Raw genomic sequence first — 25,725 nt, 5'->3', positions numbered from 1 at the left:
TAGTTAATAACAGCAAATAGAAAATGAGGTAAATAAAAAGTTTAGGAAAATATAGGTCTTCTAGATCAAATGCTAAGTTCAGGAAGCTTATGATGATGGCTTTCATAGTGAGCGTGACACCACTCTATCATCATTAATCATTTTAGGTGCAACGCTGTCGTTTCACTCGCCCCACGCACCCACAATGAAATTAGCCACTAATTAAATTAAAAACTATTATTAGGCTAGCCAATCTTACCAATTAAGTGTGCAAAGTACACACACTCATAATAATTTTATGTAATTATTATAGTATTATTTATTTATATTTATATATATGCTCTCCCCACTCCCCCACCATTTTGCAATCGTCAACTTCATTAGCTAACAAAAAAGCATAACAGAAACAGAGTCCAGAAACACATTGAAACATTATTCGACCTTGCAAGAGTTCGTCAATGGCGGTCAAAGTTTATGTTGTGTATGTTTCTCCACAACCTTTTTTATTATTATTTATTCTTTTTAAATGTAATAGTTATGAGTTTTTTATATTATTTTTTAGTTTGGTTTTTAATCTCTGCTTATGCTGTGTTAATCTCTGCTTTTGTCGTTAGTGCTTTTTTCTTTTTTAAAATTCTCTATCCTTCTTTCTTCATGGTCCCGTGCTCTGCCATTGGTGGTTAGCAAGGTGAGATTTTGATAAGTGGGTTTGTTTTGCTTCTCCATTGGGTCCTTAAATTTCGAAACTTTTTATAGGATATCTTGAAGATCTAGGAGTGTGGTGATTGGTGATCTCATTGGATCTAATGCATTGTTTGATTTGACTTTTTGACTTTCTTTTCCTTTTCTTCTCTCTATCTCTCTTCCGTGTTGTTGGATTTTTCTGATTCTTGGTTTTGTGTCATATACTCATACGAGTGGTAATTGTGTTTGAAAGATCGTTTATCTTGATGCATTTGCGTTTTTTCAGAATACTTATACGTCTTGTTTGGTAGTAATTGGAATTAGAATTATACTGACCAAAGACAAAGTACAGTTCAAAATTGTTTTTTCTTTGTACTTAGTTATTCTGGTTTAAACTTTGAGTTGGATTTCATTTTGAATGTTAAAGAGGAAAAACTCTGTTTTGTCGCTGTTAATTTATTGAGTACTAAGATTTCATATTTTCAAATGTCTAGGTAAAACTTTGGTTATTAACTTTATATTATTGTTAGCTAGAAACTCACATGGTCTTGTGAATTTAATATTTAAATTTTTTTAGATAATTTAAAAAATTGACTACATTATCAATCTAACATTCTAACTACTTTGTCTTCATAAGTCTTCACCTTCTTATTATTATTAACATGGTAGTCAATTAGATACGAGATAGTACACCAGCGATTCGATTCAGTCGCAAGAATCGAATGGTTTTAGTATTGAACGAGCACAATAATATAATTAGAAATAGTGAATTGTGTGTTAATTTACGATTCAAAAAAAGAAGAAAAAAAAAATAAGAAAATAATGACCCCGCAGTTCAACACGAGGAAGAAGATAAGTCTGAGACTCTGAAGCGCGAAGAAGATCCCAACTCCTAAATGATAAATGCCGCATTGTTATTAGGAAAAGTGAGAAGTGAAAACAATCAATGTTAATAAATAATAACTATGCCCTAAATTATATATAACTATATCTTCTAAATTTTAAATTTTTACTTTGAAAGATAAAGTAAAATTTTTTACTATTTAATATTTTTTTATATTTTTTATCCTACTTATAAAATAAATAATGATAGATCATATTTTATTCTGTAAAAGAAAATTTAAAATTTAAAAAATTCAAATCATAACTATTGCACTTAAACCATGCGTGTGTTTTATTAGAACATAGGAATTTAATTTTAAAAAATTTAAAATTTAATTGCATCAAACGGTACACCAAACGGTGCGTTTATAACCATAAGAAAGAGGAAATATTCACTGGCCCTGCTTGTGTCTCTTGGTTTAGCTTTCATGTACGTCTTAATTTCTTTTCTCTTACTTTCATTTACCTCTTTCTCTTCTGTGGGTAACTATTTGGTTTTTCGGACCTTATATATAACTATCGTAACTATCTATAACGATGGTTTTGTAAATTTTGTGTCTAAAATATTATTTTATTAATGATATAATATAAATATTATAATATTACTTCATTTGTATGAATTTTACAATTCCATTCGAATTACGATTTACGATTCAAAATTTTACCTAGTGATTTGATTCTTGAATTCCTATTTAACTATCTTGATTATTATTATTATCCAATAGATAGCTTGTCCTAAACATAGATGGTTTCATGTTTTATTCTATAATAATACCCAATAGCTAATCACATAGACACATCACACATGATTCTGTTTTCAGTTATTATGCATGTGGTCTTGTGGAAGTCTTAAATTTATATTTTTTATCATAAAGTTGTAACGAACTTGAATCTTTCGATATCATAAGATAAAAGTTGAAGAGTATGAAAAGTTAAAAAATTGACTCTGTAGACGAATGCTAAAAGTAAAAAAAACTTGGTGGATACCAAGACCTATATTGAACCAGTTGTGTGTGTGTATTTATATATATATATCTGTGGAGAAAGTGTCTTTTCCATTCATAATATTTGTTTGTTCATGCCAATTAGAAAAAAAAAATGACACTTTATTTAGAATGGATTTAATAGAAAAGTATCCTGAAGTCTATCTTAGGTTAGAAAAGGTAACTTTAAAGACTATGCTTGATTTTTGGATCAACTAATTCTACTTCTTGTAAGTTGCAGGTATTGATTTTGTATCTTGTATCATGGTTTTATGATGTTTTTCATAGTTGAATGTGGATCAGAATTTAGTTGATCCAGCAAACTTGTAACAGAGGCTTTGGCATGACAAAATATGACAAACAAGTTTAATGGTTTGGCCTGAGATACTAACTTTGTTATGGACGATGATATTATTTCTTAAGGTTTCTGTTTCTTAATCTCTTAGTGCACTTTATGTCGAATATTCTGATTGTATGATCTGCAATGTAAGCTATGGAGATAAGAACCTAAATTTGTTGCAGTAATTTATTAACGGACACATTGTTTACTAGTAATTCTACTAAGAACATAAAGGTTTATGTTTCCTAGCTAATAAGCACACTATGAGTAAAGTGGATTGGTGAACATGATTCTGGAAGCTTGAACTGAATATTAGTTGTTGTGTGGTTTGGCAGGTACTACTCCATGTATGGACATGTTGAGAAGCTAGCACAAGAAATCAAGAAAGGCGCTGCTTCGGTAGAAGGCGTTGAGGTCAAAATATGGCAGGCATGTATATTTATATCCCAAAGTTTCCTGTGCATTATGTCATAACATAAAATTGCAAATTTACAAATAGCAAACAACATCTGTAGATAAATGGCGTGTCATATTCCCTTTCTAACAGGTGCCTGAGACACTGCCAGAAGAAGTGCTTGGTAAGATGGGTGCACCACCAAAGACCGATGCACCAATCATCACCGCCGATGAGCTGGCCACGGCTGATGGTTTTGTCTTTGGCTTCCCTACTAGATTCGGGATGATGCCTGCTCAATTTAAGGCTTTCCTAGATTCCACTGGTGGTCTATGGAGGACACAACAGCTTGCAGGCAAGCCTGCCGGAATCTTCTATAGCACCGGTTCCCAGGGAGGTGGACAAGAGACAACAGCGTATGTAACACCCTCTTATCTCTCTTTACTTTCTTATTCACATGAAATGGTAAATGTTAAGACATTTTTGCAATACATTTTAGGCTTACTGCTATCACTCAGCTTGTGCATCACGGAATGATATTCGTTCCGATCGGATACACATTTGGTGCCGGCATGTTTGAGATGGAGAACGTGAAAGGTGGAAGTCCATACGGGGCCGGAACTTATGCCGGTGACGGCTCAAGGCAGCCATCTCAGCTTGAGTTGGACCAAGCATTCCACCAAGGAAAGTACCTTGCATCCATCACAAAGAAGCTCAAAAACGAACAAGCTGCATAAAATATGTTGGCCTAATACTTATAAACAATATTAATAATAATTATTGAACTACACTTAAATTATTGCTTGAAAAATCCATTACCCCATTTTTCACCCTTGAGATATATTCACTTCTTGCAGGTAATATATAATTTTTCTTTTTCTTTTTTTTTTCACACCCGAAAGAAAGTGATTTGTATGTGTGTTCACAGTGTGCATGCAATTGTTGTTGCTACTTATTGATGGTGATGAAAAGGTTTGTTTGTTGTGTTATTTTTTTTTCATATTAGCCTCTTTTATTACCATTATGAATTTCAGTTTCAATAAGCAAGCACATATAGGTTTCACAAGAAGTTTTACTTTTATCTGAAGCACCCTGTGTTGGAAGTTATTTGAATCAAACTTGTTGCATTGTTTAGAACAGCAAGTATTATAAAAGAAAATTAACAACTCATGCATATATGGCAAACAAAAAGAGGCTTTATTAGTATGTACAAAACTACAACGTATGATATCGTTGTAATTATTTTAAGTGCATTACTAATTGGTAACTCATACGCAGTTAGATGGTTAATGAGGTCAAGATAAGAGTGGATTAGCAATATCAGATAATAGTAACTGAGGTGATTAACCAAACACACTGCCCTGTTTGGATTGTGTTGCATGTTTAAGGCGAAATTCGAATGATTAATAATTGTTTAAACAAATTAGTGAATTATCAATTAGACTAATTTAAGTTAGTTTAACAAGGGCATTTGACCTCTTTTAACATTGTGCCATCGTGTTTGAAAATTTTTTGTATTCCCATACAGGATCTATTCTTGGATCAACCAAATGTTAGGCCTAAACAAGAATTTCTTACTTTTAGGTTTCTATTGAAATTTTAATTACCCATTTTAATCCTAAAAGATTATTAATTTGCACAACTTAAGAAAGTAATAAAATTTTAAAAATATCGTAAATAATTTTTTTTCTATTTCTAAAAGATTAAGATTTAAATCCAATATCTTTAGTTAAAAAGTTTAAATATTTATCGACTTAATTAATCTCATATTTGTTGTTCTTAAACACATTGAATTAAAAAAAATATTCATTTGAAAAATATTTAAATCATTTATTTAATCATATTTAACTACCTTAAATTCTTCGGCAGCAAAAGAGTACCAACATGTTACTACACCTTTTGGATGAATGCCAGAGGGGGAAAAAGAGTTTTTATTTTCTTACTCAATACTAGAATATAATTTTGTTTCAGTTGAATTTATTTTAGTATTTAAATAGATAATGTAAGACTTGAATAAAATTTAATTTCTACTCTTCCTAGCCAATTTGTGGTAGTCTAATAGTTTTAAAATTGAGAGTTTGAATCTTACTTTATATAACATGAATATAAAATTTAATGTATGATAGCAAAATAGTTTTTGTATCGTATACATAAAATTAGCATATTCAAACTTTAAAATTGGCATGACTGGAGAAATTTCAAATTTCTAACAAGATTTATTTGGGTTTTGAAATAAGATGGTAATAATAAAGTTAGTGATTAGACAGCCTATGATCCATGCATAAGAAAGCAAATTGGCATGCATCCGTGGAAAGAAATAAATGAAATTGAAAGCATGAGTGTCATGTGATTCACAGAGCATTTTTCCGTATTCTTGTCCAATTTTGTCCCATTTTTCTTCCTCCTATCACTCCTTTGGATCCATGAGTCTCTACTTCTGGCTTTGCACGCACCATCTATAGTTCCATCTTTTCATGACAAAATTTGTAAAACAAAAGCTTATTATAGCCACGCTCATCAATTTCACCATATCAATTTCAAATTTTTTATCTTATTTTTATTCTTTTGGGATTCCAAGGACTATCAAACATGATGAAGTAGACCTGACATTACACATGACTCTCTAAGAAAATCTTGTTGGAATGGAATCTACACAAAAATAAAACTTTATAATTAATACGTGGTCTTCTTAACAAGCTAGGTTCGTTGGAGTATATTTATTATTGATGAGCTAATAACTAATTAATAAAGTATATTATATATTGTTCTATTCTCTTTAGTTTGTGTATTTATAAACTGCTCAACATGATTGAATGAAGCTTCTGTTAGGCCAACCGTGGAGAGCTCTCGACAATCGGGGAGATTCGGGGAGGAATCAAGTGAGAGAACATAAGATGAGATGACGCCACATCCAACTCAAAATCTTAAGGTGTCAAGTTAATGGGTCTCTCATCTTATAAACTCCTCACTCTTCCATGCTTTCTTAGATGTGGGACTAACTTCAACACTCCTCACACTTGCAACACTAACAGCTTCAAGTGAAAGTTAAGCAAATATTAGTCCCTAAGCTAGAGTTGTATTTATATTTATAGGGGCAGCGCAGCATCAAAAGTTGAGAAAAATTAAAGGCATACAATAATTAAACTAAGGAATCTTTATCTAATTTGGACATTTTGATAATATATAGAACTAAACAATTTGTAGAAGATTCTATTCCTCATCTTTGATTGATCCATATATACTGTACTTTTATTTGGTATCGATGACATTCGATTGATTAATTAGCAATCACGTTTAGAATTATGCCACACAAATTATTAAAAAACACAAACGAAACGAGTTTTGTTATTATCTAAAGATCGAAAAACTAGTGAGAACTAATTGTTAGATATGTGATTATTTATGTATTTTTTTATCAGTTTAAATTTAAAAAAAAGTGACATTATACATAGTATTAAAATTTTTATAACTTAAAAATTTAGAGTTTGATTTTTTTATAATAAAAAATTCTAGGATACGCAAAAAAAAAGTCTATACTAAAATTTGTACAGACTCAAAAAGAGACTCTTATATAAAAAAATAAATTAAAAATATAACTATATATTAAATATATATAATCATATATTTTTTTTATCAATTTAATCTTTTAGAAAAAACATTATGAGATAAGAAATAATTTTTTCTTCCTTTTTTTTCTTTTAAAAAATTATATAGTTTACATATAACTATTTATATTTTTATCTAATAATTTAAATTTTTAGAATAAGATTACACTTATCGAGAAAGAAGGGTTGCTAATATTGATCAGTTGAATAAAAATTAAGATACATTATTATGATATATATTATGTGACATATATATAGAATGTCATATATATCATGTATAATATCATCTAAGATAAAGAAATTAAAATTGCTAAGATAACACAAAAAGAAAAGAATAGAGTCAATTATGAGACAATTTGTAAGTGAAGACAAAATTTGTAGCTAGAAAGTAATTAGTCATGTAATATATAGAGAGTGTGGAGGCCCATGACAGGCTAGCTTTGTTAACATAATAATGAGCAATGCTTATAGATGCTCCATATCTTTAACGTTATTAATGTATGTATGTTCGATCTTGCTAGGGAAGTTAGAAAGTGAGATTTGGTAAAGTACTTTTAATCAGAGCGCCACCCCGAATCTGGGGCCAGAAGCAAAGTTAGTTTATAATACTCTCTGCCCAATGGCTGCAAAGTCCTAATGACATAAAAGTTTTTAATACCAATCATGTAGGAATAGGATTTAAATTATTTTAATACTATTATTTTCTTATTCTCTTCTATATATGTGCTGTGTTCTTGTCCATGTTCTTGGTATTTAATTAAAAGCATTCGTATACCCTAAAATTAGATATTATATATATTTATATAAATAATTATTTTTATTATATTTTTTAATTTAACAAATTAAAGAATAATTTATCATAAATTTAAATTTTATTTAAAAATTTATCGTTAATTAATAAATTATAACATGTATAAAACGAAATTAAAATTTTTGATAATTAAATAGACGAATAAATTAACTATTTGGTCAATTCTAATCGATTGTTATATATGTAATTAGTTTGAATGATTTTTAGTATATAATACTTCAAATTAAAGTTTAAATTGTTAAACAACGATATACAATAAATATTAAATTTTAAATTATTTATTTATAAAATTTTGATATTATATTATAAATTATATATTTCTATCAATATTATTTATTTTTCTATTTTATTAAATATAACACAATTAGAATGAAAAGCTAGCAACAACAATATCATTATGCTATCTATATATCTTTTCAATATACAAAAAAAAAAAAAAAATAGGACTTCTCTAAACAAATTACAATCTCACATTTCACCAACCGCCGTACGGGGATAATAAAATTAATTAAGCTTTAGTGATATCCTATATAGAAAATATATAATCTTTAGGCCTAAGTCATATATTTTTCTTTTCAAATTCGGTGGTGTTTGAATTTCTTGGCGAGTCTTCATTGTTTTTAGAAAAAACAAAAGATAATGACGGCCACATACTTCGTTCAAAAAATGATGAGGGACCATGTGTGTCCTCATCCATAAGTCCGTAGAGGATAAAAATTATTATTTATCATTTTCTTTCTTTTTAAAAAAAAAAAACTTTTCTACACATACTTCCAATTGAAGCCCCTCTATGTGACCATTCGGTATAAAGCACAAAAGCATGTGAGAAAGAATCTCCAAAATATATATATCTTTCTTATTAATCTTACCTGATAAATAAAAATAATAAAAAAATTTATTGGAAATTTATTTTGAAAAGGAAAAAGAAAAAAATGAAAGGGGAAAGAGTGTGGACCACCCTCTGACTTCCACTTACTTATTCCAAAGGCATAAACAAATCAAAAGTGAGATTTCTATTCAAATAGCATATCCCCTCACTTACTCACTCTTCTATTTAATTTCTTAATTTCAATTTCAATGGTCAATTTTTTTTTTCTCTCTTGAACTAAAGTTAGTGCCAGCTCTATGTTCACCATATATATCGTAATAACAGTACAAATTAGTCGAATAAATGAATTTTTCAATAATGTATTAAGAAAAATGCTAGATAACTAATATTTTTTTATATTTATTTGTATTTGAGTCGATATTACTTAGATTTTATTTTTTTTAATAAAAATATTGGCTATCTAATATTTTTTGTATACTAATATTCTTCCGGTTTTTATAATTTAATTAAAATATAAGAAAAATAAATAATCAAATAAAGATCCTTTAATCATATTCTACTAATAACAACAATTAAATTCTTCTCCTCCTTGTTTTTAATCTAATTAAGAAGTAAGAACAACTTTCTTATATTCAGCAACTTTTAATCATTCCTAATAATTCATTCGATTAATATTATACATCCAAATTTTTTTATTAATCAAATCCAACCAAATTAATCTAATATAATAAAAATCAGTTATAATTAATATTATTCAAAATTTTATTATTTAATTTAGTTGGATTTAATTCATAAAAAAACTTAAACTTGTAACATTACTCATCCCTCCCCATCCTAATAGGCATGATAATTCTTCAATTATTACAACATGTTATTGTGCTCTCAAATGGTCCCAATATATATTTTTTTCCTCTGATAAACCCTGAATAATTCTGAATTTAATTGGGCCCAACAAATGGCCTAAAATCCTTTTAGGAGGGTCATTTCCCTTTCTTTTTCTTTCTTTCTCTTTCAAGTTTCAACACATTTTCCCCCCACACCTCTCTATCTTTCTCCCTTTTCTTTTTTATTATCTCTTTTTTTCCCCTACACCCCATAAGAACTAATTAATAACTCTATATACCTTTACATATTATAAATGTGGGCTACCTTGTGTCCTTCTTTGTTGCTTCTCTCTTTTCTCCTTTTTTTCTCTTTCTTCTTCTTATCATTCCCAACTTGGCTAGGCATTGATAAGATCATGTTAGTTGTGCCCTAGTTGCATAATACACCAATGTTATGTGTTGTGTCTTCTTATCTTATTCTATCTTGAACCTCCTCCAAATGTTGGTGTCCAAAAATCAACTGTGGTTTCATGAGTCATTGGAAATGTGCTTGAAACTGGCACCAAGCATAGCCCTCGGCTTCTAAGATCTTGTTTTGGACCCTCACCTTCCTTAGATTTACCGGAACCCTACATTCAACAAAATTGAAAATAAATTGTTACATATCTAGAATTATTCTTAGAATTTCTCTAGAAAAATAATGCTGGTAGCAAAATTATGTGACTATATCTATTCTTTTTCGTATATATAGAACAATGTGATGATATAAATAAAAAGAGTAAAACACATGTATATTCTTTGAAATGAAAAAAAACGATGTTTAACAAAATAAATAGTAATGATATGCAGCCTGAAAAATATTGTAAGACTCTTTACATACACGGTAATTATTTGATATTTCAGGTACTAATCAATAAGAAGTTGAGGGTGAAAGATTTAGATTGTATCAAAAGGAAAAGTTAGATTTTAAAGCTTTTAATATATTGAATACATTAAAAGTCTAAGTTGTTTTATTCTTTAACTGGAATAATTATAAGAAAATTCTTTAAATTTATAGTGTTGAGTTTCAAGCTACTAGTATGAGTCTCTGTCCAAAAACTCTCATTCAATACATAGTGTTATAAAGCGAATTAAAGTGAAATAGTTATATTTTTAACGCATTTTTTTATATAAGAGTTTTTTTTATTTTATGTTAAAATTCTTTTTTTAAGATTAACAAAAATTGAAATCTAAACCTTTAAATTATAAAGGCACTGATATTATGTTTTAAAACTTTTTTTTTTCAAAATTTTAAACTAATAGAAAGAGATACAAAAATAATTATATATCTACATGAAAAGCCCATGGAATAAGACAAGTTATATTCATCTAAAATTCTATAGTCATGTTATGATGTCGAAAAATGAAAACTATAGAAAAGTTTAATGTCCAACACACTAATAACATTTGGAGAAAATTATCAGCACTAATGCATAATATAAATAACCCTACTAATAATAAGCTTATATTTAAAATTGTGGAAGTATATAAATGTAGATTATATGTAGATAGACATGCAATAATACCTGTTGAATCTGTATAGGAGCTCCACTTTTCATATACGGGGTACTCAAAACCTAGAGAGGAAAACGTATAAGAATACATACATACATAGAAAATACTACTACTATTTTATTTATTTATTTATTTTTTTAATTTTGATAAAGGATAGGTATATTTAATGGGTAATGGGGCTTACAGTGACCTGTTCATGGAGGAATTTGATGTATTCAATGGCTTCAGATAACACTGAGGCTGTATCAGTCTGACACAACATTATAACAAATTTAAATTAAAAAAAAAAGCTTGTATTAATTAATAGTAATTAAGAAGCATTACTATATCAAAGGCTACGATCATTATTAATTTTCTCCCACTCATATAACATAAATTCAGGAATGAAATGATCATTTATTATTATCACTAAGGAGACTATACACATAGATTTGATCATAATATTTTTGAAAACTCACCTTTCCAAAAGGCGACACTAATTGTTGGAGTGCAGTGATTCTGTCCCCCATCTTCTCTTTTCTCACCTAAGAGACCAAAAAAAATTTAAAAATAAAAGAAAGTAGAAAGAAAAAAAAGAAAGAAAGAATAGAAATTCATGTAATGTTTATATAAGGATTATTAGGGAAACTAAATTAAAATTTAAAAAATAAAATAAAGATAAAGATAAAAAGTTCAAAGCTAATAAGGTTGGGTTTGCTGTTAAAAAGGTTAGTTGCAGTTATTGTACCTTAAAAGCTGGCAAAGGAGATGGGGTAGTTTCGTTCCGAGGCCTTTTTGGTGTTGGTTCACTCCCACTTTTCTTCACCACTGCACCTGAATCCCTCATTTCACTCATATTCTGCAAAACCCATGCTCACATCACTTCAAAATATTATATTTAAACCCTAATATTAACATCATAATTCTTATATAAACAACCTTTATATATATGTGTATACACAATTGTCTATAACTTATTACAGAAGAATATTAGAAGTTTGTCAGAATTTATTTTTTTATAAATATTTAGTCAATAATATTTAAAAGTATCGAATAAAATATGTTATTAAATTATTAATTAATAATAAAAAATAATAAATTTTAATTACCATTAACATTTTTCGTTATCATACAACAGAAAGGTAGGAGATATAATTATATATTGCAAGACATAAATTTATTTGAAAAATATAATAAAATTAATTAATGAATGATTTAATGTCTCTTAATTGTCTATCTAAAACATAGAGATAGTTGATTATTAGAATAAAAGTAGTAAAATTAGTAATAACGTCATAGCTAATAATACGATAATTAACTGTTCGTATGGAGATTAATAAATGAGATGTGAATATATATTATATTAAACAGTTCAATTAAATTTGTCAAATAATTTAACGTTATTAAAGCAAAAACTTTACATGAAAACTATTCTGTATAAAAAATAATTAAAGTTGTAGAGGAAAATAGTACCTTAGATTGGACATCAAAACTTGGATTAGTGAAGAATGGTGGCTGCAATGAATTAGGGAAGAAGGTGGTGGACCTAACATCTTTAGGGTCAGAAGCAGCAGCAGCAGCAGCGTTCCAAAAAGGAGCGTTGTTTGTGAAATGCAAACTAGTGTTTGTTGTTGTTATCGGTGATGATGACGAATTCGATAACTGTTTTGGTGGCGAGCCTCTCAAGAACTGAGGCACTTTATTGTTATTATTATTGTTGTTGTTATTAGACCAATTAGAAGAAGAAGAAGAAGGCACAAAGTCATTGCTACTAGAAGAACTCAACCCATAGTTTGAAGTTGGATATGAAAAATTATGATTAGCTTGTTGTTGATGATGATGGTGATGATGATCAGGTCCTAATAGTCCTTGTAAGATTGATGAAGGGCTACCGTATAGAACTGCGGAATGATCCATGTTTTGGTGATGAAATCCTTGTTGGCTTGTTACTGTGCTGTCACCGGAGCTATATTGAGGACTGAATTGGTTTTGCTCCAAACAGAAACCTCTATTGTTCTTGAATTCGGTTTCTGGTGATCTCCATTGATGGACTTGTTGTGGTGACAACCCCATGCCGCCGCCGCCGCCACCCTCTTCTTGTAGCATTGACCTGAAGCTGTTCTCTCCACCCTTCTCACCACGTCTATATATAATAAAATCAAATTTTATTATTACTTAAAATTAGTAAAATTTAAAATTTTCTTATAGAAATATAATTAAGATGACAAAATTATAAAAAAAATTAAGTATTTTAAAACTGTTGATCTTAATTATAAAAATATATAATATATATTAACAAAAATGAATGATTAAAATGATAGGAAGAAATACTTACAAAGTTTTTTAAAATTGTATAGTTTGTTTTATTTTATTTTATTAAAAAAATGAGAAGATCATAATGGACTTACAAGAAGGATGGTTGTTGATTCCAATCGATGGGCGGGGAAGAGAGGCCTAAAGCCATAAAGTGCAAGTTGGGGTCAGTGGAAGAAGTGGCGGCCGTGGCGGAATCCGGAGGCTGAAGCTTCTGTGGGTCATGAAACACCACAGAAGACGAACCGCCACCGGCACCGCCACCACCCGAGGAATCCATGGAAACCCTTGTCGGTTTCATCATGTGATCTGATTCATCTTGTTGTTGGTGATGCGGTTGCCAATTGTTCCTAATAGCTGGATTCTCCCACCAGTTTCCACTTGCCTGAAATTGATCTTCTGCCATGCTTAATTTCCTTCTTAGATGAAAATGAATCTTGAGAAAATGCTTGAGCCTCCTAGCTAATTATGAAAACGAACATAGATAGGTTAGTTTAGTTTGTATGAAAGAGTAGTGAGTTTGATAATAAGAAAGGAAGAGGAAAATGGTGGGTAGTTGTGAGTATTTATATTTGGAGAAGGAAGCTAATAAGATCAAAGAGAGAAGAGAGGTAGAAATTAACCGACTAACCGGAATATCGTTGACGCAACTTTGACATTTGATAAGACTCAACACACGAATTAATAAAATTCAATCTTTTCTTTTTTATTAGGGGTGACACCGTATGATGAGGGGAATTAAATTAAAGAGAATAATCTTTTCTTATTTAATATTTCATTTTATAATTAGGAGAATATTTTCTGTACGTCGTTTATTTCACTGACATAACTTCCTATGTACGTACATGGAAATTACAAATTAGCTGTTAGTACAAATTAAATTAGATTTTTATTATTATTCTCCCCCTTATGAACTAATTATTTTAGTAGCTTAAACGATATATTAAATTTAATTTCAATTCTTCCTCTACCTTAAATTTTTTTTCCTGGAATCTGAAACTTATATCTCATACACCTTATTTTTAACAGCCGTTATCCTCTTTTATCAAATTTTAAAAGTTAAAAATTTCAGTATAAATCCATTTTAATATTAAGATATTACTAATTTTTCTACTAATATTAATATTATTTTGAATATGATATTTTAAGTAGTTTAAATATATTCACTATTGAGATAGTTACTCTGATCATATAATTTTATATATTATTAAGTATTCATGTTTGGATCTAAATAGTAATAACTAAGACTTAAATGATGAACTGTCAATCTTAAAATTGTGTTTGGAAAAGAGATTGAAACTAAGAAACAGAGACTAAAAGATAAAGAATGAGAGATTAAGATTAAATTAAATTTCTATATTACGTTTGGTATAAAATATATATTGTTGAGTTATGTCTTAATATTTATTCGGTTCAAAATAAATATGGAGATAAAATAATAATATTTACTAAAATATCTTTAGTTATTAAAAAAATATTATTAATTTTTTTTTATTTCTAAAAATTTCAGTCTATTGTCTCTTAACTTTCTGAAAATAATAAAAAATTAAAATTTAATATTTTAAAACAAAAATTTTAGTTTTTGTTATTAATCACCAAACATAATATTAAATTTCAATTTCTTAATCTCAATTTCAATATTTAAAAATAAATACTACCTAAACGAACTGCACCCAACTCCATTAGTCCAAGTCTGGAGTTGAGAAGCAAGTAAAAGTTTTCTTCTCACTACTTTTACTATGGTCACTAAGGTCAATTATTTTTAATAAAAAAATCAACAAAAAAAAATTATAGGATAAAAAATAATTATTTTATTTTTTAATAATAAATGAATATATCAAAGTATATACATCGAACCAAATTATATAAAAGAAAATATAGCTTTTATAAAATTTATTTTTTTAAGAATAATTTTATTTTTCAAGCACGCATCGAAACAAGTGTCACTGTTAATCTTTTCCCAAATATGAAGAGTTTGGCGGTACTTTCCTTTTGCAAATAATTGAAAAAAGAAGCATGCATTATTGGCCTGCCCTGGCTCATCCCAGGTTGCCTCCTTTGGGACTTTATGGAATCTTTCTTTCTTTAATTTTTCTTCTTTTTTTTCTCTCTTAAAGACTATGTTCGCAAGTTGTGGAAGAGAAAAGAAAATTGATGTGGTTTTGAAGAAAGAAACCAAAAAATGAAGGGATAATTTAATGTTTTTTATTTTTGAGTCTAAAATTAATAAAATAGTTTAAACAAAGACTTTTTAATATTTTTTGAAAAATTTATATATTTTTTGTTTAGATAATTTATTAAAATAAGATGGTAATTGAATTAAAATTTAATGAAAATTCCATAATTTGAAGGAATTAAAATAGAAGCGTTAGGTTAGCCGAAGTTAGCTAATTTGTTTACTTAAACAAGTGTTAAATATTTAAATTTCATTTTATGTATGCAGAAATTTATTGATAACGATAAACTTTTAAATATGATAGATTAGTCCGTAACCTGTTAGACTAAGGAATGGCGTGGAAAAAAAATAAATTAATTTTATTAGATAAAATCCTCCAAATTTATTTTCTAGACAATAAAATTTATATTAAAGAGTGGTCATATCCATTTCACATAAACCTAAATTTTTCAAAGAGTAATAGCTTCATATTTAGACCTAGATAGACACACAAGTTAGTGTAGAAAGGAGGCACTACACCCCCTACCAATAAGGATATCTCTAAATACGAAAAGATTCTATCATCATGAAAAGAGATATATTTTCTCGATACGCCATCTATAATACTACATAACACCTCTAAGTATGATTCTCAAAACCCTAATCATTGTATTCCTTTAAATTTTTTTTATTTGAGCGTCGTAGTATTTTTACAGGCATAACTGTCATTTTTTTTTTGCCAAAATGGCCACCGTCTATACGTGCCGATTACTCGTCTTCACCACCTAACCTCAAATCTCCAACTAAGGTACTTACTGTACAGTTTGTGAGCAAAATTAAATTCTCCATGGCCTTTTTATTTTCTCTAAAACTTTTCTAAACCAAACTTGCAAGCACACCTAACTGACCTAAGACACTGAACATTAAGAAAAATTGAACTCAGTTTGTTATTAATCTGAAAAATATATTGTCATTTTTAAATTAAGGTAATCACGATTTTATTTTACTTTTATTATTATATAAAGCTCTATGAGAATGAAGAATCTTTACTACTTTTAGCAAAATCAAATTACATTGCAAAAAAAACAAACAACAGGAAAAAGTGAAACGCTCTTGCCAATGATTATTTCCTTGCGTAATGCCAGTTCGCTTTTCTTTCTTTTTCTTGTTAATGGCATCTTCGTTATGTTAAATCAACTAATACTTTATAAAGTTTGAATAAAAGAATAGAAATAAAAATAGACACTATAAATGGTTTTCCATAAATAAATTAATCTAAATAGTTATAAGTTATTTATTACTTACACTGTTACACAGCTTTCAGTATTGTACAAAGAAATTAAAGGATTGGATCGCATTAGGGCGAGCCCAAATTCGGTCTAATTTTGATATTAAGCGATCACTTTTTCTGAGGTTTAAATGATCTTTGTCAAAAGTATTAACCTATTATTGACTGGATTAAACCGGATTAAACCAGCATTTGTAGAACATACATACATATAAAGTTGAGATACTATATATTTTGGTTAACTAAATTAGACATTATATAACTTTGTCAAACATGAAAAGGAGCTGAATTAAGAAGCTACTTCTGTAATGTCTTATCATTATAGAATTCATTATGTATAGCAACGTTATATTTTATGTTTCTATAATTTTTATGAAAGATGGTGATGATTGTTCCACTTTAATGAAATTAAAATATTGTTTTTATATTTTATAAAGATTTAATAAAATCATAATTCATTTTAATTTGATTCAAATTTTTAAATAAAATAAATAAAAATAAAATCAAAATTTATAATTTAGTTGGGCTAAATTTTCTCTCAAAATCAAACTAAAGCAAACTGCAAAAATTTCTAAATTATCACTCGTATAGTTGTATCCGATCTTTCGGTATTTTATATAATTTATATTATTAAAATTTAAATAAATAATTATAGATACAGTTTCTTAATCACACATTTAAAAAATGCTTTTTATATTGAGTTTTGGTAGTTATATGAATCATAAAATACAATTCTTAATTAAATTTTTGTTTAGCGTCTAGCATTTTTGAAAGGAAATTCATACAATAGATTTGTTTATTATATATATTTTTATGAGAAAGTTTAAAGAACCAAACACTATACGATCAACATTACAAAATTACAGCTAATATTTAACATAAAAAAATAAAAAATTTAAAAAATAAGAACATTGAAAATTTAATTAAAAAATATTTAAAATTTAAATTCAATAAAAATTTATCTTGAGTGAGCTTTATATTAAATTTATTTAATAATTTACTAAAATATTAAATAAAATTAATTAAAATTGACTGCTATAACGTTATTTCCCAAGCATTTCTTACTAACAGCCCAAGATGTACTTCGCCCTAACAAGATGTACCTAATTTTCAACCGCAGATCACAGGTAATGAACAATAATAATTATTATTTCTTGAAAAACAGTAATTCCTTTAATTTGTCCGGGAAACATTATCAAAGGCTTGAAAGTTTTGCGTGTAAGACAGAGTTGAAATTTTTTTGTCAATGATAAGATCATTTTGACAACGGCTCTCTCTCTTGTGATCGTCAAGGGAATTCAAAAGTCAAACAGGCAATTTCTTATGTCATTTCTGAGGATAACATTCTACATCATCAACCACATTGATTTAACTTTCTAATCAAAATAATCAGTTTTTTTCCTTAATTTTCTATCAATTATATTAAAGTAAATTGCAAATAAGTAAAGATTGGTTAAATATTTATTTTAAAAAAATTTCTTATTAAAAACTTTTTTAGCTAAAGAATAATGTAGAAAAAAGTACTATATGAATTTTTATTTGAGGTGGAAATTTTTAAAATTCTTTAATAAGGATGATAATGATTCCCACATTGTCAAGAATAGAAGGCACACTATAAGAAATTTTTCGTTTTGCCACGCTTGTAAAATGTGTCTAAAAGTTAAAAAAAACGTAGCCGTTGAAATTTTACTATGCTTTTTGAGATACTACATCGCTTTTTGAACGGTCACCTATTTAGTTGTAGCCAATTTTCTATTGTCACTTTTTATGTGATTAACAACCACATTATATACTTTAAGCTATGCTTTTTCTCCAAAAAATATGACTGTTGGAGGAGATCTATAGTCATGCTTTTAAAGCATGGCTGCCACACTTTTAGAAACGTGCTTAGATCGATGTGAGCTATGGCCACGCTTATTGAATCATATGCCTAGATGTGAATCTATTGCGATGCTTTTAAAGCATGAGCATATCTTTATCAAATTAAAAAAAATTATGGTATGTGCTTTTACAGCAGCAATGGTATCAGCAACGGCGTCACCCTCTACCATCCCCTTCTTTCACGGCCTCCACCCTTCTCTTTCTCCATCGCAACACATTTTTTTCTCTCCCTCCCCCCTCTCTCTGCGAGCTCTCTCTCCTCCTTGCTCCACGGTGGAAGCAAGGTGGCAGCAACTCCTTTCGACTTTAATTCCGACGATAACGACGACACTAGCTGCAAGGACTTGATGACGTCCTCTCTCCTTCAACATCTCTCTCTCTCTCTCTCTCTCTCTTTCTCTCTCTCTCTCTCTAATTTCTCTCTACCCTCGTGTCTCTTTCTTTGAATTCAGCGGTGACAATGGTGTTGGCCTTGCTCACTGTCGACACAATCCCCTTTTCTTCCACTCCCTTCTCTTTGCAATCCCTCTCTTTGATTATTTCTCTTCTCTGTGTGGGTATGGGAGTGTGTGGCGGCTGAGAGATGTGTGAGAAGGTATACTTAGCATTCGTTTTAGTGAAGATAGTAGTATTAGGTGTAAGGGTATTTTTGAAATTTTACGCTAAACTCAAATACTCATTTTTTGCCACGCTTTTTAAAAGCTCCTAGATTGTTAAAGGAAACGGTCACACTTATAAAGTGTAATCTAAACTTAAAAAATTGATCATGCTTTAAAAACGTGCTTATAGCACTCTATCGCCATGTTTTTTAACTATAACATGAAAGGTGTGGCGAAAACTCAACATAACCACCATTGTCATTAAAAGTGTGGTGGTAGATGGTTTATGCTTTGAAGCGTGGCTAAGAAATAGAGGTGGCGATAGGACATTTTTTGTAATGGCAATTAGAGTTAGTTGATATTACTCAATGCTTCCAAGATTGTGTAGTTAGAATGTTGATTCTGTTAAGTTTCCTTCATATCAATTCTGTTATAACAAAATTGGCTATAAACTTCTATATATATAATTGTTTGTAACTCATCAACATACTGATCAATAATAACCATTTCATAGTTTCGCTTATACATAATTCTTCAACTCTCTTTAACTTTCTGTCATGGTATCACAGAGCTAGGTTTCAATCAACCACGGCTGCAATAATCCGCATTTCATATTTTTCATCAAATTCTGCAAATTCTTTCAATGCACCAGTTCGTGATAAGATCACAGAAAACACTTATAAAACATGGAAACAACTAGCATTGCATCTTATCAATGCTAATGATCTTTAAGATTATCTTCTTCCTAACAAAATTCCTCAATAATTTGATGATGAAGTTGCACGTGCTGTTGGTATAGAATCAAAAGCCTTCAAAGAGTGGAAGCAGAAAGATCATTATCTTATAACTTGGCTGCTTACATTCATGGATAACACGTTCAAGAATCAAATGTTGGATTGCAACTTTGCTCATCAAGTTTAGCTTACACTCACAGGCTATTTTGCAAAGATTTCTAAAATCAAAGTTCAATTTCTCAAGCAACAATTGAAGTCGTTGAAGAAGCAAGGGATCACTGCTACAAAATACTTGAAAAGAATTTGAGTCATTGTGGATTCACTTGCTGCCGTTGGTCACCCTTTGTCCCATGATGATCATGTTGCAGCAATTACTGAGGGTCTTACTAAGGAATATGCATTGTTCATTTCCTTAATACTCACAAAGAGTGTTTCTTTGACACTGATTGAAGTAGAGACGACTTTGTTATGTGCTCATAAAGATATGATTGAGTGCTTAAGAAAAATTGAATTAGAGACTTTGAAGTTGAGACTTTGTTCCGTGCTCCCAACCCAATACTTTATCTTGCAACACCATCTACTCTTGTTGATATATTATGGCTGTCTGACACAAGAGAAAATCACCACATACTTCAGATTCACAATATTTACTCACCTCATTAGAATATAATGGAAATGATCAACTCATGTTAGGTAATGGTTCAGGTAGTGATATATCTAAATTTGGTCATTTTTACTTAGTTAATCTTAATACTCATAAAAAATCTTACTAAACAAATTGTTACTTGTTCCTGACATGACATATAATCTTGTGAGTGTTTATCGATTTGCCTCTGATAATAGATGTTATTTTGACTTCCATGCTAATATTTGTTTTGTGAAATGCCAGGATACTGAGGAGATTCTACTCCAAGGAACTCCTAAAAATGGAATATATATTTGATAAAATTGGTGTTACTAGAGTTGATCCTACGTCTGTTAATTTTTCTTCTTTGAATTTTGCTCATCTTAATCAATCTCTTATTGCCTTTACTTCTCATTCTAGTTCTTATGATCTTTGGCATAAACACCTTGGTCATCGTGCTACACAAACTATAATCAGTATGATGATTGTTTCAGTTCCAAATAAATCAATAAAAAGTGGCTTATCTAATTCATGCTGTAAAGAAAAGATGCAATTACTTTCGTTTCATCTTGATGATTTTAATTTTATTGCACCATTATTAGACATGGTTTATTCAGACATTTGGGGCTCTGCTCTAGTTACCTCATATAATGGTTTTTGATATTATATCTCCTTTATTGATGCATTTATTCACTACACTTGTATATTTCTGCTTTATACTAAATCTCAAGTATTTCAAGCTTTCTTGCAATTTAAACTGCAAATTGAAAAACATACTAGCTGTACTATTAAAGCTTTGCAAAATGATCATGGGCGTGAATATCTTTCTTCTTCTTTCACTTAATATCTTGCACAACAATGTATTATTCATAGATACTTTTATCCATATATCTATCAACAAAATGGGAGGGGCGGAGAGAAAACATTTCCATGTGACTAACATTGGATTGGCAATGTTAGCCACTACCTCTCTTCCTCTTTCACATTGGGATGATGCCTTTCTAAGTGTTACATACATTATTAATAGACTCTCCCCTCACATAAAACTAATCATGTATCTCCCTATCAACTTATACACTCTCATAAGCATGACTATTCTTTCCTAAAAATTTTAGGTTGTGCTGCATTCCCTTGTACAAAACATATAAATGCTTGACTAAAGAAGACAAAATCATTATAACAAGACATATTGTGTTTAATGAAAATAGGTTTCCTTACAAAGACTTGTTTTTAGATAACACTACATCAAATTTACCAACTCAGTTTCCTCATACCAACTTGTCTATTCCTTATATTTCTTTTCCATCTTCTACACCAAATTCATCATCTACTACATCTTCTATTATTGACATTACCACTTCATCTAGCACACACATTGATACTCATACATCACAACTTTCACACAAAACTACTTCTATTTTCGATTTTGACACTCATCAACATGATACTTCTCTTGCATCTTCTACTCATATTCAAACTACTTGTTGTAATGTTTCTCATAATATTTTGCATCCTGATAGTATCTCCATTAGAGGTGGTGTTATTTAATTAGAAAACTCACCACCTCCATTGTGTGTCTAAAATAGGCATCCTATGATTACTAAAGCAAAATATGGTGCAATAAATCCTAAGGCACTGACTGCTACTACAACTACCACTTTGGATCTTGTAAATAATACATACCAAAACCTATATCTAGTGCTCTTAAGGATCCTTACTAGCACAAAGCAATGACGGATGAATTAGAAGCTCTAGACAATACCAAAACTTGGTCTATTGTCACTGTTGATCTTTTTGTGAAGGTTATTAGCTGCTAATGGATCTTTACAATTAAAAGATATCCAAATGGTGACATTATGACATACAAAAATAGGTTGGTTTTCAAAGGCAATCACCAAGAATAAGGGATTGACTATGATTAAGGTTTTGCTCCTATCATAAAGCTTACTACAATTTGGGTTATATTGTCATTCAATTAGAAAATTCGATAATTTGACTTTAACAATATTATTTTGAATGGTGATCTTAATAGAATTATGTATATGTCCTAGCCCCCACGTTTTCATCAAGGAACTCAGTCTCATATTTGTAGGATACATAAGGCCGTGCACGGTCTTAAATGGGCTCCAAGAGCTTGGTTTATCAAACTCTCAGCCACTCTTGATAGGGCTTTGACAACAATGGCATGGACTGAAAACTACCCAAAGACAATAGTTCAGCACTTGTGTAGGTATAATTCTGATCATAGCCTGATCATAGTATATTTGGAAAGGGATCGAAGATGAAAGAGAAGAGAAACATACAAATTTAGATTTGAAGAATGCTGGTTGGAGAATGAAGATTGTGAAAAGGTAGTCAAAGAAGCTTAGGAGATGAATAAAGAACCAATCCATTTGAAGCTGAAAACTTTATGGAAAACATCTAGATAAGTGTGGAGAGGAGAACTTCAATGACATTCCCAAAAGGATTAGAACCCTCTAAAATAAGATTCAACATCTTAATTCCATGAAGTAAGAAAAAGGAGTAGAAATTTGGTAGGTGCAACAGTCAAGAACAAATTGGCTCAAACATGGAGACAAAAACTCCAAGTTCTTTCACCAAAAGGCTTCACAAAGAATGAGTAAAAATTGGGTGAAATCTATTAAGAACGATTTAGGAGTGAGCTTTGAAGATGAAGAAAATATTGAAGGAGTTACGGTGGATTATTTTGACAAGCTTTTCACCTCTGACAAAGTAGAAAATGTCAAAGAGACGACTCTAATGGTAGAGAAAAGAATTGATGAAGATAAAAGCGAAGCGCTGGATCAAGACTTTATGATAGAAGAAGTTATGCAAGCACTCAAACAAATGCATCCTACCAAGGTCATAGGAAAAGATGTGAAAGATCGTAGGAAAAGAAGTCATAGAACAAGCGCTGGAGATACTAAACCGAGGTGTTGACCCTTCCCCCTAAAGATTTTAGACTTATTTCTTTATGTAATGTGATATTCAAACTTGTTACTAAAACAATTGCAAGTAGACTCAAACAAATCCTTCCAAATATTTTTGGACAATTCTAAAGTGCGTTTGTGCATAATAGACTTATTACAGATAACAATTTGATAGATTTTGAAAATATTTTATTTCATTAAGAAGAAAGTGACAGGACAAAAAGATTATATAGGTTTGAAGCTTAATATGGCAAAGGCATACAATAGGATCGAATGGACGTTCCTCAAAGAAGTGAGGGTCTCTACGGGATTCTCTCTAAAATGGATTAATATTGTTTGGAATTGTATGTCATTAGTTTCATTCTCAATCCTTATTAACGGAGCACCAAGTAGAAGCTTCAAGCTTTCCAGAGGTCTCAAGTAAGGAGATCCCTTGTCCCCAAATTTGTGTGTGCTTTGTGCAAAGGTTCTCTCAAAATTGCTTATTAGAGCCTAAAACAGCAAGATTATTAGAGGAATCAAGTTGGCCGAACGAACACCAGAGGTGAACCAGCTCTTTTTTGTGGATGACAACATTCTTTTTACAAGAGCTTCGAACCAATATATTCAAAGGATCAAAGAAGTACTAGTCCAATACCAAACAGGATCGAGACAGAGAATTAAGGCAGTGCAACGACATTTCAAGTACTTGGGCTTTCCAACCTTTGTAGGTAGATCCAAAAAGAAAGTTTTCAATTTCATCCAAGAGATAATCTAAAAGAATGTTAAGGGTTGGAAAGAAAAGTATGTCTCATGACTGGGAAAAGAAACTCTCATTAAAGCAGTGATACTATCAATATCTACATACATCATGGGTTGTTTTCAAATACCCAAAGATCTTTGTCAACACATTGATACAATGATTAAAAGATTTTGGGGAAGCGAAAATGGAGAAAGGATGATTCACTGGGTCAAATAGGAAGAACTTTGCATGAGCAAGAGTGAAGAGGGGCTCTGATTTAGAAATAATTTTGAGGCGTTCAGTTCGGCGCTGCTAGCAAAACAGGGGTGGCGCGTAATGAAGAAACTAGAATGTATAGCAGCTTGAATCATTAAAGTCCGATATTTTTTTAGATCAAACTTTCTTGAGTCATCAACAGGGTACTTTTTCAGTTACACTTGGAGAAGCATTTAGAGTGCAAAAGAGGTATTAAACATAAGAGGGCTGTGGAGAATTGGGAATGGGAAAATAGTCAAGATATGAGTGTACTATGGCTACCAAATTCAAATAGATTCAAAGTGTGGAACCCTATAAATTCACTTGGCAAAAATGCAACAATACGAAATCTAATGAAAAACAGATGAAATTCCAATAAGAATTTATATAACATTCATATTTGTTAAATATATAATGGTGTATTATTTTTTATTCTTTTGATATCTAAATCGTAATGTTTTATTTTATTTTATTCTAGAATGAATAAATAATAAGCTAGAACGTGATAAGTCTAACTAAGTTATTTATGATAGAAGATAATAATATATTCTTAGTTTGTAAATATGTTAATTTACTTTAATATTTTTTGTAATTTGTTGTATCGGTAATGATATGGATAATAACTTGCTTATGGTCGTGGCTGTTGCTAAGGTCGAAAGGGGAGGCCGAGGCTTTCTACCGGTTACCCCGTTGACTTGTATGCAGATTTATACACTCTCGTTGGGTCATTATCAGGCACAATTATTCTGAGTAGTGAGAGATTGTCACTTGTTGCCACTAGTACCCTCTCTCATCAAGAGCCCCAGATATGCATGATACCTACTTCGGGTGTGTTAAGATCATGCGCTCAACAAGTCGATGAGCCTTCTAAGACTGCCTCACATTGTGTGCAAAGTGATCTAACTCCCAGTCAAAAAAGATTTTTTGAGAAAAGACAAACCACATCTGATAGTACCCAAGATACTCAGGGTCAAGGAACATCAATTGCCACTGGTCACTCCGCCACAAATGCTCCCAGGCTTAGATATGATGGTATCAAATGGTTTGTTATTTCCTTTAAATTTTACTGTTTCATCTTTACTAAGTACTATGTGTTTACTATTTTTTTTGTTTTTGATGTAATTGGCACCCACCTAAGCCTGGTTTGAAATGCATTTCTCAGATTTTCAAGAAAAACTACAACAAGCTTTGGCTGAATTTTGATAAGGCAGACGATGATACTCAAAAAATATGGTGGACATAATAGAGGATAAATTTTATCTATCTTGTTTTACGTATTTTACAATGTTATATATCATAGTACGTATTATAATAGCAAGATGTTATTTGTTGTTTTAAAATAAAAAAATTTTGACATTCT

At 30.0% G+C, this 25,725-nt stretch overlaps 2 protein-coding genes across 3 annotated transcripts; one reads left to right on the top strand and one right to left on the bottom strand.

The window, feature by feature from the left end:
• Positions 1 to 261: 261 nt before the first annotated feature.
• On the top strand, positions 262 to 4,262 carry LOC130943696 (probable NAD(P)H dehydrogenase (quinone) FQR1-like 1). The gene is made up of 4 exons (XM_057871695.1): positions 262 to 460; positions 3,204 to 3,297; positions 3,416 to 3,678; positions 3,762 to 4,262. The coding sequence occupies exons 1-4, from the start codon at positions 438 to 440 to the stop codon at positions 3,997 to 3,999; spliced, it is 618 nt and encodes a 205-aa protein (XP_057727678.1). The 5' UTR covers positions 262 to 437; the 3' UTR covers positions 4,000 to 4,262.
• Positions 4,263 to 9,164: 4,902 nt separating this feature from the next.
• LOC130943884 (transcription factor bHLH123-like) lies at positions 9,165 to 13,872 on the bottom strand. 2 transcript variants are annotated; one of them, XM_057871961.1, is made up of 8 exons: positions 13,809 to 13,872; positions 13,273 to 13,639; positions 12,338 to 13,007; positions 11,613 to 11,723; positions 11,344 to 11,409; positions 11,070 to 11,135; positions 10,897 to 10,947; positions 9,165 to 9,960 (listed from the first exon to the last, which is right to left on the bottom strand). In XM_057871961.1, exons 1-8 carry the CDS (start codon positions 13,834 to 13,836, stop codon positions 9,811 to 9,813), a joined length of 1,509 nt encoding a protein of 502 aa, XP_057727944.1. In that variant the 5' UTR covers positions 13,837 to 13,872; the 3' UTR covers positions 9,165 to 9,810. The 2 variants fall into 2 exon arrangements, with proteins under 2 accessions (XP_057727944.1, XP_057727945.1); XM_057871962.1 differs by having other exon boundaries at positions 11,076 to 11,135.
• Between the last annotated feature and the right edge of the window lie 11,853 nt (positions 13,873 to 25,725).

The sequence above is a fragment of the Arachis stenosperma genome, chromosome 8, assembly GCF_014773155.1.
Source record: "Arachis stenosperma cultivar V10309 chromosome 8, arast.V10309.gnm1.PFL2, whole genome shotgun sequence".
NCBI classification, from domain to species: Eukaryota; Viridiplantae; Streptophyta; class Magnoliopsida; order Fabales; family Fabaceae; genus Arachis; species Arachis stenosperma.
The sequence above is the reverse complement of the archived record's forward strand: the minus strand, read 5'-3'. Positions and strand labels throughout refer to the sequence as shown.

Bases quoted from the DNA above. Each gene is read 5' to 3' on its own strand.
- LOC130943884 (XM_057871961.1), bottom strand. From the start codon at position 13,836: ATGTCAAAGTTGCGTCAACGATATTCCG. The intron at 11,410-11,612 runs GTACAATAACTG...TTGGTCTCTTAG, and splicing joins CTCCTTTGCCAGCTTTTAAG to GTGAGAAAAGAGAAGATGGG. The intron at 10,948-11,069 runs GTAAGCCCCATT...TTTCCTCTCTAG, and splicing joins TCCTCCATGAACAGGTCACT to GTTTTGAGTACCCCGTATAT.
- LOC130943696 (XM_057871695.1), top strand. From the start codon at position 438: ATGGCGGTCAAAGTTTATGTTGT. The intron at 461-3,203 runs GTATGTTTCTCC...GTGGTTTGGCAG, and splicing joins GCGGTCAAAGTTTATGTTGT to GTACTACTCCATGTATGGAC. The intron at 3,679-3,761 runs GTATGTAACACC...AATACATTTTAG, and splicing joins GGTGGACAAGAGACAACAGC to GCTTACTGCTATCACTCAGC.